Here is a 13,972-nt window from a genome sequence, read left to right as displayed (position 1 = left end):
CCAGACAGCCACTTATAATTGTTTTCTCAGTTTACTAACATAGTAACTGATCCAACTGATTCCCCAGGCCCAGAAGGATCCTCTTCCTTCCCCACAAACCCTCTCCCCACTCACTCTCAAACCAAAATCCTTCAAGTTAAAGGAAAAACGATGATCTATTTTTTCAAAAATTAATTACTGCTATGTTTATTAGCTCAGGAAATCACAAGTCAACTTAGGATCCTAAAAGTCAGTGGGGTAAAAAAGATGCTGCAACATGTACAACTGCAGCATGAAAATGAGGATCTGAACCCCGAGAAGGCCTAAGGCAGAAAGAAGAGCTCACAGATACCTCGAAGTTCACAGCAGCATGTTTGGTGGGGACCACAAGGAAATCCATGGGATACCTCATACTAAGAAAGGACAGCAATGAATCAGGGACTCCCACCTTTCTCCTTGATCCCTATGCCCTACAGGCCCTAAACAGCTGATCATGGCAGTATGCTTACAGCTTGGAGAAATGGAACACCAAGGGCTTGGCTTATTTTATGACAAATGAAAAGAAATGACGGGAAAGAAAGCAGTGTATCCCTACTGGCCACAAATGGCTCCCAGAAGCCCAGGTAAGGAAGATGAGCAATCCACCAAAACCACTCCTCCAAAAAAACATCACAAAGGAAACCACTCTCTTCTCTAGTTTCCTCCACTCCAAAAACTGCAGAACCTTGAAAGCACTTCTATGAACAGATGCAGAGGGAGCAACCCAGAAACCAGAAAACCACACACAGGTGAGTCCCACAGAGCAAGCAGAAAGGTCTATCCAGGGTCTAAGTGTAACTAACAAGCTTGGCCCCTGCCCCCTTCCATCACCAACAGAGGACTACTGCCCATCCTGCCACACCCTGGCCAGATGCTGGCTGACTCGGCCGTCGACACTGCTTGTCATTCTTTATCTCCTTGCAGGTTAGAAAGGAAAACATGGGGAGACTGGGAAGGGAAAATGATGTAAAGCCATAGGCACCAACAGATATCAAACTGTGCATACCCTTTGATCCAGCAGTGTTTCTACTGGGCTTATACCCCAAAGAGATACTAAAGAAGGGAAAGGGACCTGTATGTGCACGAATGTTTGTGGCAGCCCTCTTTGTAGTGGCCACAAACTGGAAACTGAGTGGATGCCCATCAATTGGAGAATGGCTGAATAAATTGTGGTATATGAATGTTATGGAATATTATTGTTCGATAAGAAATGACCAGCAGAATGATTTCAGAAAGACCTGGAGAGACTTACATGAACTGATGCTGAGTGAAATGAGCAGGACCAAGAGATCATTATATCAACAAAAATACTATATGATGATCAATTCTGATGGGCGTGGCTGTCTTCAACAATGAGATGAACCAAATCAGTTCCATTTGTTCAATAATGAAGAGAACCAGCTACATCCAGTGAAAGAACTATGGAAATGAGTGTGAACCAAAACATAGCATTTCCACTCCTTCTGTTTTTGTCTGCTTACATTTTTTATTTCCTTCTCAGGTTATTTTTACCTTATTTCTAAGTCCGATTTTTGTGCAGCAAACTATATATATATATATATATTCTATTTGACAAATACTTTTAACATATTTAACAAGTACTGGACTCCTGTCATCTAGGGGAGGGGGTGAGGAGAAGGAGGAGGAAAAGTTGGAACAGAAGGTTTTGCAAGGATCAATGCTGAAAAATTACCCATGCATATTCTTGTAAATAAAAGCTATTGAAAAAAAAAAAAAGGGCACCAACAGAAGTAAATGTTTTATAAAAATGACAAACCAAAGACTGTGCTCCCCAAGAACAGCCCAGGGTCATAAAGTGCAGAGTCATGTGGGCCTGGCACTGTCATTACTACGACCAGGCCAACACTAACCCAGATTTGGTAATTAAGCTCTAGTCTAGGTCAAGCCTGACCATAGCTTTATGTGGCCCTGGTGGAGGTTCCTGCAGCAGGAAGCCAGAGCCAGGCAGTAGAACAGCTAGAGAAGAGTAGTGCTGGAGTCAATGCATCTGGGGCCAGAGCTGAGATGCAGAAAAGCCTGTGGGGGATATGGACCCCTTGGATAAGAAGGCAGTTAGTTAGGAAAAACCTAGGGACCTTTTCTCTGAATCATGTTTTTAAACCCATAAAATACGGAGGATTATCTAGGAAGCTAGCAATATTGAAGTGCTGACATCCAAATGATAAAACTCAGTTTCCAGAGACCAGCTGAAGAGCTCCTGGGCTAGACAAAAGGCTCTGTCTGAAATTGCCCTAGAGTAGAAGTAGGAGAATTCCCTATGCTTAGGGCAAGAGTAATGTTGACACATCTTTGAAAGCACTAGCCTAGGCCCAGAAGGGAAGAGTGGCACCAAGTTCCTGGGTTGTCACATTATTTGATACAGCTAGAGGAATCTGGCCATCCCCGGGATCTCCCCCTCCACCCCATGGGTCCTTGGGAGCAGAAGCATTGGCATTCTCTACATCGTGGTCCTCCCCAGACCCCTACATAGGGTAATCTCAAGAGCATCAAAGCTGCCTCCCCAACTAGGAGAACCAGTGAGCAGAATATAAGGTGGAGAAAGCAGTGAGCAAAAGGAAGAATGCCTGAGAGGAGACTACAGGCATTCCTTTTTGCCTGCTCTCCTCTCATCTGATCTTGAGAACAAATATCAGTCCTCCAAGGTTAAATCTGAGCCCAATGCAGTCAAAAGGAACCCCATGGGAAAAGGAGAAGAGTGGTGAATCCTTGAGGGTGCATTAACAACCTGGACAGACCTCCTTGGACAAAAACCAGCCATGCTCCCAAACCTACCATTTAGAGTGCTTGCATTGCCCCAGGAGACCATCTCTGCTTTATTCTGAAAGTTCAAAATAATTTCTGCATAACTTCATCAATGAGCCCAGACTAAGAGCATACCTGAAAATGGTTTCCAGTTGAGGTGACAGCAATCACATTTTAGTTCTGAAAGGTAGGTCTCCATACATCCCAGGAGGCCCATAGCAGTCGCTTTTATTTTTACTAACCTGAATTTTGTTTTGAGCCCGATGACCCTCCCTGTTCGAGTTTGGCTTTCTTCTTCTTTGATGATGAGGATGACTCAGAAAGTGCTGGACGTTTTTCCACTGATGGATTGGAGAGAGCTCGTTTTTTGAACAGCTCCCGTTCTTTTAATAAGCTTGGATCCATAATGCTGTGAAAATAAAAATAATGGTAAGAGAAAAAAGCCAAGAGAGTTCTCAAGTGGATAGACTAAACTGATGTTGAAGATAGCAGCTGCAATTACAAGAGAATATTAGGCCAATGGCAAACTACCCAAATGTTGTTTAATGTCTGCCAAGTGAAGAGGGAGGCTCTGAGACTAATTGATTCAGTCTTATACAATAACAATCAACAATTTAGATAAAGCATAGTAGCCCAATGCATATGTACACAAGTAAGAGCTGAGTGAATAAAAAGTATCAATACGGTACAAAATGGGTGGAGGGGAAGAGAGTTTAAAGAGGGGAGAGGGCAGAGAGAGAAGAGAGCAGGAGCCCAGGTCTTTATGCTAAGTTAAGAGGGATACAAATACAAGCAAGCAAGAGTCCCCATCTCAAGCAGCTTACATTTAGTGACACCTCCAATGTCCTGCAATTTGATTCAAATACCCAACAGTAAGAACTTTGGGAAAAGATCTGATTCAACAGTAGTTCCTGTACAAAAACAAAAAACCAACTACCACAAAGCTGTGGGTTATTAAAACCACAAACTTCCGAGTAGCCAAGACACAACCAAGCTATTTAAGAAGATAAACCACTCATTAGCCACATTAAAGAAACAAGACTCTCCATGAATGGTAAGTTTCTATAACTAGCCTTCAGGTGGGTCCTGTGGTGTCCTATGATCCTTCACAAGGCCATTCCCGTGTTTCTACCCGAGATCCCAGCATTGGTACAGACTCCACATACACACTAACAAGCTGGGGTTAAACAGAGATTTCCTGAAGGGAGTGAGAACAGATCCAATAGGGATCTCACTGTTTAGAGACCCTAGCCACACAAAGCTAATCAGAGGAGCACCCAGAGAAAGCATATTAAGCTTAGTTCTTGTGCTTTCATTGGGGTCCTAACAAGCTTCAGAAGCAGGTACTATTACTGTTATCATCCCAGCTCTGTAGATGACAGGGTGATTGGTCGCAGCTACCACAATGCATAAGGAGCTGAGATTGGAACTGAACCCAGGTTTCCTTATCCCAAGTTCAGCTCTCAATCTCTTTCAGTTGCACCAGAGTTAAATTTATAAGCTATCTATCTACCAAGGGCTGAGCAGTCCTAAGGAACAGATCATGTATTAATGTATTCAGGTAACATTTTAGAAGCAACCTTGTTGCACAGTAGACAGAGCTGGCTCTAGAGTCAAGAAAATCCGAGTTCAAATCTAGGATCAGACACTTATTAGCTGTGTGATTCCAAAGAGGTTACCTACTCTCTGTCTACTTCAGTTTGCTCGATTGTGAAGTGGAGATAACAGCACCTCCCTTGTGGCATTGTTGTGAGCTGAAATATTTGTAAAAGCCCTTTATAAATGGTTGCTATTATTTTGAAGAAACCAAAGTAATACCTTGGTTCCCATGCTATAAATACTTATTTGTGACCAGGCTGCCCTGTTGGATCATCCCATCTAGAACAGAACAAAGGGAAGCTCCTCCTGAGGTTACTGGGGATTATCACTTATGTTCTTGATCTGTTAAATTGACTCCATCTTCTTAGCAGATCTTCACCCACTGACAAGCTTACTTGACCCTGGACACTCAGGAGGCCCCTTGTTCTCCCCCCCTTCCCCCTCCCCCATCTTAGAACTAGCCCCTTTCCTGCAGCCATCCATGCTCACCACCTCAGAAGCATGTTCAGCTCTACTCTGTCCCCATATTCAATGATTTGCCAAGATTTTTTGATTGACCAATATATCCAGCATTTGGCTCTTGCAACTCTCCCCACAGCCTCTCTAGCTCAGGCTTCATCACGAGCAACTGTCATAACTTCCAAACTGGAAGTCAGCTTCCAGTGCATCTAAATCAAGGAGACGAGAGGGAGTCATCATTTCTGTCCTCCCAAAGACACAGAAGGCCCCGGGTTTTACCCTCTGTCCCATCTCTAAGCCTGACAGCCCCTGAGGCTCTGTGATGTGGCCTACTGAGACATCAGTGGTACCCCCTCAATCTATCAGCCTTCAGCTGAACTTTTCCTAATTACTGCCAAGTCTTCTCGAAGGCAGGGTGTCTCCAAGGCTTAGCAGTGTTTAGTTTCTGTTCATTCATGGCTGCCAAAATCCTCCCACAGAATGTACTTATGGGAAAGTCCTGGATTTTGTTATTGTTGTAGTTGTTCTTACTGTCTCCTCAGGGCCTGGAGCACGGAATTAAAAAGAATCTTCCTATTGAAATCTAGGGGCCAATGCTCCAGGATAAAATACCAACTTCTCAGCTGGCCTTTAAAGTTCTTTATTATCTGTTTCCAGTATATTCCAATTCAACAAGCCCAGATTAAAGACTTCCTCTGAACCTGGCCCTGTGCAGGGAATCTGGGGATCCAAACTAGAAGGAAGTAATTCCTAACAGCAAAGTTAAATTCTACCTGGTTAAAAAAAAAAAAAAAAAAAGGCAAATTCCCACCTTCCTAGGGACTAGGTCTTGCGCCTTACATTTATCCTCATCCCCACAAGCATCCAAATATAGACATCAAACTGGCTAAATGGAGGTAACAAAGTTAAATGTCATATTTAAACTCTCACCTCCACGTCAGTCCTAGAGACTCTGCTCTCTTAACCTCGTGCCCTTCCCTGTCCTAACTATCAGCAAGCACGTATCAGGGCGCTGCTGTTTGCCAGCGCTGGGCTGCACACAAGGGGGAAAAGGAGACAAGAACGAGCGAACCCTCTCGCGGGCTGACTTTGCAAAGAAGGAAGACAAGTAGAGGCAGGCAAGATACTTTAGGAAAAGCTGGCACAAACTCGCTACTGCAAAGAGTCCCCATGTAACTCGCACTCCTAGTTGGCCTCTGAAGTCGTTACAGCCCAGATTCTGGTTCTTGCTTCATTAAAGCGTACTCCCAGACGACTCCTGCAGACCCCGAGTTGCTGAGCAGGCCAGGAGAGGGACGAGACCATGGGTTTATGGCACACACTCACAAGAAGCTGTGCTGTGAGCTCGGCCAAGGAGGGCGTCTGAGACGTAAAATGGGATGGGCCCTACTACAAACAAAAGTAGATTTGAACAAAATGACCGAGTTTTCCGGTCATTTCATCGTGCTTTAACCCGGAAACTCAGGGACTATTCTCGTCTCCCCATCGATTTCAGACAGGGAACCCCCCTTGTCCCCCCGTCTCTATCTGTGATCCTGCAGTTCAGTCTGTGGCCGGGACATCTCCCACTTCGGAGCACCGTCGCTGGCTCCGCTCCTTGCCTGGCAGTCCCTTGCCTCCACCGCCCCCCACACACAAAAAAAGTCCGAGCTAAAATCTCCATCCCAGCCCCTCCCCCCGAGGTTCATCCCTAAGCGGCCTCGTTCTGAGAGGCTGGGAGCTCCTGAGCGGCCTCGTTCTGAGAGGCTGGGAGCTCCTGGCCGGCGCCCGGGGGACGCCCCGTGCTCTCGCTGCGTCCCAGGACCCTGCCGACCCCCGGCGGGGAGGGGCCCGTCGGTCTAAGGGACTTGGCTCTTCTCTTTTATAAGACCGAGCCCGGACCCCACGTTTGGAGGCGCTGTCTCGGAAGGAGAGAGGGAACTGCGAGGGGCCGGGCCGCACGTGGGGGCTGGGCCGCACGTGGGGGCCGCGCGCACGCGCATGGGAGGGCGCACGCGCGCCGGGCCAGTCAGGGAGGGCGCACGCGCCCCAAGGGCCGGTCAGGACAGGGGCGCGCACCCACCTGCGCAAGGGGAGGGGGGAGGGGTACGAGCCGCCTCGTCGTGGCCCGGCCGCCGCCGCCGCCGCCGCTGCTCCGCTCCGCTCCGCCCTGGCCCGGACCAGCCCTTCGTGTCCCTTCAGCGCCTGCTCTCGCCCGTTCGCTCGGCCATCCGCCGTGGACCTCCGCCTCGGGGTCTCGGTTCGGACAGCGGAAGCGGCGACCCAAACCTGGGGCTCCGAAGCCGCTTCCTCCTTCGGAGTCTGGGGGGGGGGAAGGGGCGGGCGGCCGGTGCGCCTGCGCCTCCGCTGCCGCCGTACCGGCGTAATGACATCATCGCACGCGCGCCAGGAACCGCGGCGGTGGAGCGGAAAAAAAGAAGCGCATTGTTGTTCGTTACCATGACTACGGCCGTGACTTATGCTGCAGAGACCTCTGGGCCGCCGCCAGGTGACCCGAGCCCTGTGGCTGGCAGGGGAAGTGCTAGGAAGGATCTGCCGAACCTGAGAGAAAGACTTGACGCGAATCCTCCCTGGAATCCCCCCAGCCTCCCCACCGAGACGGGGCTGGACAGCGGTGGCGCCCAAGGCTGTGGCCACTTGGGGGCGCTGCGGTGGAAAGAGCGTGGTTTCTGGAGGCAGGAAGACCCGAGTTCAAATTCTGCCTCCAGCTCGGCTCAGCAGTGGGCAGTCCTGGACAAGATATCTGGACAAGATAGTGGGCCGCTCCCTGCCTGCTTTCCCCAGCCCCCACTCCTGACCACCGGCAGGCTGGCTGTAAGGCTTCAGTGAGCTCAGTTTGTAAAGCTCCTAGCCCAGGGCCTGGCATACAGCAGACACCACACAAATGTATCTTGTCTCCTTCCCTACAAGCACAGCCTGGCACACAGTAAGCACTTAATAAGTGCTTATCTAATGAAGGGCCTGGCAGGGTGTTGTGGACAGGTACCAGCAGCTCGGCGAGGGAAGCGGGGCTCCTCCCAGGGTGATGACTTCCAGAAGCCACCAGGAACCCCTCTGGCCAGCCCGGAGAAGGCTTTCACTCACTGCCTGCCCTTGGGACCTGTCCTCTGGCCCACCCGGAGAAGGCTTTCGCCACTGGCCCTTCCAACCCGTCTGCTTTTCACATTTGACTCCCCCCACCACTTCTGGTTTTTTGGAAACGTACAGTGACACCTTTTGATTCATGCCTAAATTGGATTCAGGGGAGGCAGGGTTGCACCGAGTTGGCAGTCTGTCCCAGAAGGAATCAAGGCGACTTGAGATACGGTGGATCCCCTTGCCATCCTTGATGTCTAATCAAGCTCTGAGCGTTCCACCACACCTGCCTCACCTGCCTTTGCGGCCCTTGGAACAAATGGTTCTCACCCGCCCTTTGCCCTGGAAAACGTCTTTACATGCTTGGGGTAGACACCCCGCCTAGCTCGCCCTAGGGTTAGAGACCCAGGGGTTTTAGTCTACCTGCTGAAAGGATTTGCCGGGGTGTGGCCGCTGGGCATGCACTAGCTTGTTGGAGCCACAGGTGACTTAGTGGATCAGATGACACCAAAGGTGGAAAGTAGCCCTCATCCCAGAGATGCTAGTCTTCCCTGAACACACTCACAGCCACAGTGGGACACAGGCTAACTAAACTCTAATGTAGTGATATCACTTTGGTCCTTTCCAAGGACAACCTAACCTACTTTATTCCCCCTCTCACACTAGCCTACTTGTGCACACAAGGCTCCATCTCCACACCTTTGCACCAAGTGCCTCCCTGCCGCTCCTACCTGAAACACGCTCCTCACCTCCAACTCTTGGAATGCAATCTTTTAAGAAGCCTTTCTCTGGTCTCTCCAGCTGCTAAGAGCCCCAGTACCCCTAAACTACCTTGCATTCATTTTTAAAAGTCTGTTCTGTTTTCTTGCCATGCTTCCTCCATCTAGAATGTAAACTACTTGCAGGCAGTAGTACAGTTTTACTTTTGTCTTTGCATTCACAGCGTCCAGGACTGTGCCTGGCACTTAAATGGCACTTAACAAGGCTTGTCCGTTCACTGGCTGCTCACAAATATATTTTAAAACACACATATATATTAGAAAATATGCATATTTACTGATTTTAAAAGGTTCTCTTTGAAAATACCATTTTAAAATAATACAATGACCCATTTTTCAAACTAACATCCAAATTCTTCAAGGTTTCAAAGTTGTTTGTTTGTTTTTTAATTCAGACTGATGGCTAAAGAACTACTAAGGAAGAGACCTATGGAATTTTTCCTCAAAAGGGTAAGTTCCCATTACACCCTCTCATGCCTCTCTGGTCAAGCCACAATGGCTTACTTTCCTTGTGTAGAGACAGCTCTGTGGTGAAACAGACTTGGGGACAGTCCTGGAGAAAACTGCATCAAGATGCAATCAAATCTGAGTTTCTGGTCGACAAAACCTAGGGACTTACTTGTTGAATCGTTTCAATTCATGACCCCCTCTGGGGTTTTCTTGGCAAAGATAATGGTGTGATTTGCCATTTCTTTCTCAACTCATTTGACAGAGAAGGAGACTCGGGCAATCAGGGTTAAGTGACTTGTTCAGGGTCACACAGCTACTTAAGTCCCTGAGGCTGAAAGATGAGTCTTCCTGATACCATGCCCAGTGTGCTATCCACTACCATGCCACCTTGCTGCCTAGGTTCCTTCTTAAGGTCTCTAATCAGTAGAGAAAGATGGTCCAGCTTCCCAGCCAAGGAAGAACTAAGTTCAAACAATGCAATAAGGTTTTCTCTCAATTCCCACAGTTGAATAAAGTTTCCAGACAAGACAAAAATCGAACTAGCCTCATAATTGAAAAGGAGCTGAGCTAGCTCCAGAATTGAGTCACAAGATGGACTGAGTGTGGGTCACTCAAGTCCCACAATAAACCACTTACTATGCTAATTCCATCAGTATCTAATCCTGAAAAATTGGGACAGCCAATGAGAGAGGACTGAAGAACAAAAACATCCATCCAGTTACAGAAATCATGTCTACTATTTATTGAAAATCTTTTTGACCATAAGGGGAACTGACTGAAATTTACAGTCTACAAAGTAGGAACAAGAAAAGAGGCATCTGGCAACTGGCAGTGGTCCCCAAGATTCTCCCTTTTTCAGCGGAGCGTGACCAACTCTTCAGAAGAAGTCGGATGGATGGCCACCGTGTTGTCAAAGTCAGCCTTTTTGGCCCCCATCTTCACAGCCACTGCAAAGCCTTGCAGCATCTCATCACATCCAATTCCTTGCATGTGGATCCCCACCACCTGGAGAAGGCAGAAATTAGACCTTAACCAGCAGCCATGTAGGCATCTTCTCCCATAAGACTCTGCACAGTAGGTCTATACTGCTGATCAGGTAGGGCTCCTGTCCCATATTAGCATACCTAAGAAATGTTCTAAAAATTAAGGAAAGCATTGGTTCCAAAGTCCCTTCAACAAGAACTTTCAGGATTGCTCTTTTCATTCTCTTATTATGAAAAGTGAGCTAATAACAATTGCATTTCCATGAGATTTTAAGACTTTAAAAAGTCTTTTATTCAAATGATGGTGGAACTGAGGCTCAGGAGATGAACAAGGGGGGAGATTAAAAATGCAGATTTAAGTATGAGAAAACAGTCCATTTCCACAGAGTTCTAGCTCCTCTAAGGGGAAAAAATGGGCTATATTGGGAAACAGGGATTTCCATCCTTAGAAGATCTCAAGCAATAGCTGAGTAAACCCATTTTGGGAGAACTTTGAGGAGATAGGATTCCCATTCAGGTACAAGACAGCTTTGATGTGTCACCTATGACTTTCAAATGTGACTTGCTGGTGGTGATATAACTTGTTAAATGTTAGATTTTGAGACAGTATAAAAATTTATTCATAGAAGAGAACTTTCCCCCAAAACACATGCCATATTTACTGGAAGTAAGACACTAGAGCGTGAAGGCACCTCAAAGATCTGCCCAACACCTTTACAGGATGAAGGAAGAAAGGGAAACTTTGCAGAAAAGGTAGGGAAGGAAATGAACTTGCCACACCTCATGGATGAGAATGGGGAAGTCTTTTGACCCTGAATCCTGATCTTCCCATATGTTGCTTATGCTCAGACACCCCTTACCAGCACCAAGAGTCACTTAAGGTGCAATCATACTCGTCCATACTTCTACAAGTACAATAAGGGAAAGGAGCTCTCTCAGGCCAAATGACACACACATTTCTGGACACGATCAAAACGGGAATTTGTTTGTTACAGAGGTTTTCTTCCCCACTCCCCAGAGTCAGAGGACAAAGAATATAAATGTTTACTAACAAGAAAAAGAAATTTCATAGCATGATCTCTACTGATGGGAGATAACATTTATACAGTACTTTGCAAACCTTAAATTGTTGTATTATATTGCTAGTTATTATTATGTGCAAGTAATAGTCTCAGGAAATATAAAACTAAAAAATAACAAGAAATAAAATATCTAAAGAGACTAAGTGGCAATTAGTCACTACTTTTTTCCTTATGAAACCTCTTCTATTCCCTCTCACCCCAAACAAAACCCCAGAAGGTCACCCAATATTCCCAACTCTTTCCCACAGGAAAGGCTTGATCCTCTACCTTTTTTTCCTGGTGGGCACACACCATCTTCATCACACATTTGGTTTTCCTTTTAGTCACCGCAAAGTACATAGGGGTAAAGGTAGTCACATAAGTCTTCACATTTTCGTTTCCATATTTAGCAATGGCTTCATCTGAAAGGCAAATGAACAAAAGCTTCCCATCAAGAAACTTGGGACCCTTGAGCTTCCACAGAGGCTGGGTCCCCCAAAGCAGAAGGGAAGAGAGAGATGATCCTGAAACACAGCATGAAGGCAAGACTTGCTAATTAGTCTGGATACCACTCCTTGTACCCCAAAAGACATGGGAAGAAGGAAGGCCAAGAGGCAACACGGGTTCCTACCCTCTGTGAGTCCCACTGTTCCAATCGGCGGGTGGCTGAAGACAACAGTTGGGATGTTTTCATAGTCAAGCTTGGAGTCCAGTTTGCATTCAAACAGTCTGTGGGCAAGTTTCCTTCCAGCGGCAATTGCGACTGGAAATACAAGATGGGCATTAGAACAGGCCTTGTTCTTGAGGTTTAATTTTCTCAGTTCACTTGTTCCCTGGCCAGTGGGGAAATCTGTGCTTAATATCACAGACATTCAGGTAGGGAAGATGCTGCTGGGATGCTGTTCCTTCATGAGCCTACCACATAATCATCATGGCAGCTCCATATGCTGAGGTAAATGCTATAAAACTGGGCAGTCCCATCCAATCATATGATTCAGTGATCAACCCACTGTTCCAGCCCATGCCATCATCTTAGACAATCTTAACCAAGGCTGGCAAGCTTTCCAAACTCTTGTGCTGGTATTTTAAAAATCTTTGCTCAAACATAGCAAAGGTTCTTCACAGGAACTAGGGACTTTTTTGTTTCAAAGCTGAACCCAGAACCTCCAGGAAAGGGCAGTGGATGGGCTTGAAAACAAAGCATGCCCGGATGAGAAGAAAAGATGGGACTCTGACAACAAGATAGGAGATAAAAGTACAGAAAACAGGTCACCCCATCTCAAGGCAGTTCTAAGGCCAGAAGACCAAGGAATCATTAGAAAAATATCAAAACTTACACATCCCCTCCAAATTCATTATATTAGAAAATTAACCATCTTATAAGCCTGAAGAGCTCCAATCTGGCATCAAGGATCTGAATTTGCTGTCCATTTCCCATTGGTCCAGCTATGACACCAAAGGATTTAACTGGGCAGCTCCATCTCCCGGCATGGAATGGGATCACTGGTTACCAGAACATATGGATACCAGCCCTATTCTGACATCTCAGGATCCTTCTTCCTTCTGCTCTTGCTCCTTGTCCAGAACTGTCTTAAGAGACCCTATTTGTCTCCATGTCTGATCCCATCAAGTCCTTTGCACCCTCTCCTGAGGCGACTGGCATTAAATATGCCAGTTCCTGCATTCCACCACTCAGACCCCTCCTCCCCCCTCACCTCTCAGCTTTCCCAGGCTCACTGGGGTATGGTTTCAGGGCAAATACTCCATCATCAACTGCCAGGCATTTTGGGAAGCCTTCCAATGTATTTTCTATTAACCAGTTTAATGACAAAAGAAATACATCATCAATCAAATAATTCATTTAATACTACTCATCCCCAAAGCCACAATCTGAAAACCAAGTCTTCCTTATTAAGAAAATATCAGGTCGTCATCTCAATTATGTGAACAAATGGTATAAACATAAGCATATTCCGAATAAAGCCACAAAAAACCTGACCATAGCACTGTAATCTGGGTGCCCACCTTTTAGACATAAGCAAAGACCTCAGTAGTGGATTTTAATGCTTTCCTTAAAGGTGTGCCATGATTTTCACTCCCCACCATCAGCAGCATAGCACACAGAGCACCCAGCCTGGAATCAGGAAGCCGAGTTCAAATCCAATCTCAGACTTTGCAGCTGAGTGACCCTAACCAAGTAACCATCTGGCTCAGGCTGCTTATTTGTGAAATGAGATGAGTAACTCCTTCCTTCTTCTCTCTGTCCCTCCCCTCCCAAGATGACCCTGAGGATTAAACAGAATACTCTTTGCAAAGCCATTTGGAAATCATAAAAGTGCTCTAAACATGCTAGCTATCACAGTCATGATTAGATTTCCATTTTTCTCCCCATAGAGGCTGAGGGCATGAGGAAAGGGTATTGGGGTAGCCCACAGTGAGTGCAAGGGAGGCATGGCTCTTGCAATAAGCCATTCCCTGTTTGTGACTGTCTTTATAAATTCTCTATGTAGGACCCTTATAAACCAGGCGCTTCTGCAAAAGGATGACTGTTCCCTGAGGGTGACACTCTAGTGGGCACAGCTTATAATCAAGGTGACAGATCACTCTCTTCTGGGCTTTTATAAAAAATGCTTCAACAATTTTTTTCCTTTTCCTTTGCTTGAGCATCCTTGCCCATGACTTCCATTTCCCAGTTCTCCCCATCTCTTGCTAAAGAGAAAAAAAAGAAAAACAGAACATTTGTAGGAAATGTGCCCTGACAAGCAAAACTCATACTCCCAAGGCT

The 13,972-nt window shown here is 46.5% G+C and overlaps 2 protein-coding genes across 4 annotated transcripts in view; both read right to left on the bottom strand.

Moving 5' to 3' along the window:
• Positions 1-7,036, bottom strand: part of GTF2E2 (general transcription factor IIE subunit 2) — a 93,686-nt gene extending 86,650 nt beyond the window's left edge. The window contains exons 1-2 of the mRNA XM_031941462.1: positions 6,902-7,036; positions 3,024-3,190 (exon numbers count right to left, since the gene is read on the bottom strand). Coding sequence (XP_031797322.1) covers positions 3,024-3,186 — 163 coding nt within the window. The 5' untranslated portion in view covers positions 3,187-3,190; positions 6,902-7,036. The remainder of the gene's footprint in view (positions 1-3,023; positions 3,191-6,901) is intronic.
• A 2,833-nt stretch (positions 7,037-9,869) lies between these two features.
• Positions 9,870-13,972, bottom strand: part of GSR (glutathione-disulfide reductase) — a 33,119-nt gene continuing 29,016 nt past the window's right edge. The window contains exons 11-13 of one of the 3 annotated variants that reach the window (XM_031941461.1): positions 11,819-11,950; positions 11,476-11,609; positions 9,870-10,148 (exon numbers count right to left, since the gene is read on the bottom strand). In XM_031941461.1, coding sequence (XP_031797321.1) covers positions 9,999-10,148; positions 11,476-11,609; positions 11,819-11,950 — 416 coding nt within the window. In that variant the 3' untranslated portion in view covers positions 9,870-9,998. Of the gene's footprint in view, positions 10,149-11,475; positions 11,610-11,818; positions 11,951-12,902; positions 12,997-13,972 lie in introns of those variants that run through there. The other 2 variants (XM_031941460.1, XR_004230011.1) reach the window with 2 other exon arrangements.

The sequence above is a fragment of the Sarcophilus harrisii genome, chromosome 6 (genome assembly GCF_902635505.1).
Source record: "Sarcophilus harrisii chromosome 6, mSarHar1.11, whole genome shotgun sequence".
NCBI lineage: Eukaryota > Metazoa > Chordata > Mammalia > Dasyuromorphia > Dasyuridae > Sarcophilus > Sarcophilus harrisii.
The sequence above is the reverse complement of the archived record's forward strand: the minus strand, read 5'-3'. Positions and strand labels throughout refer to the sequence as shown.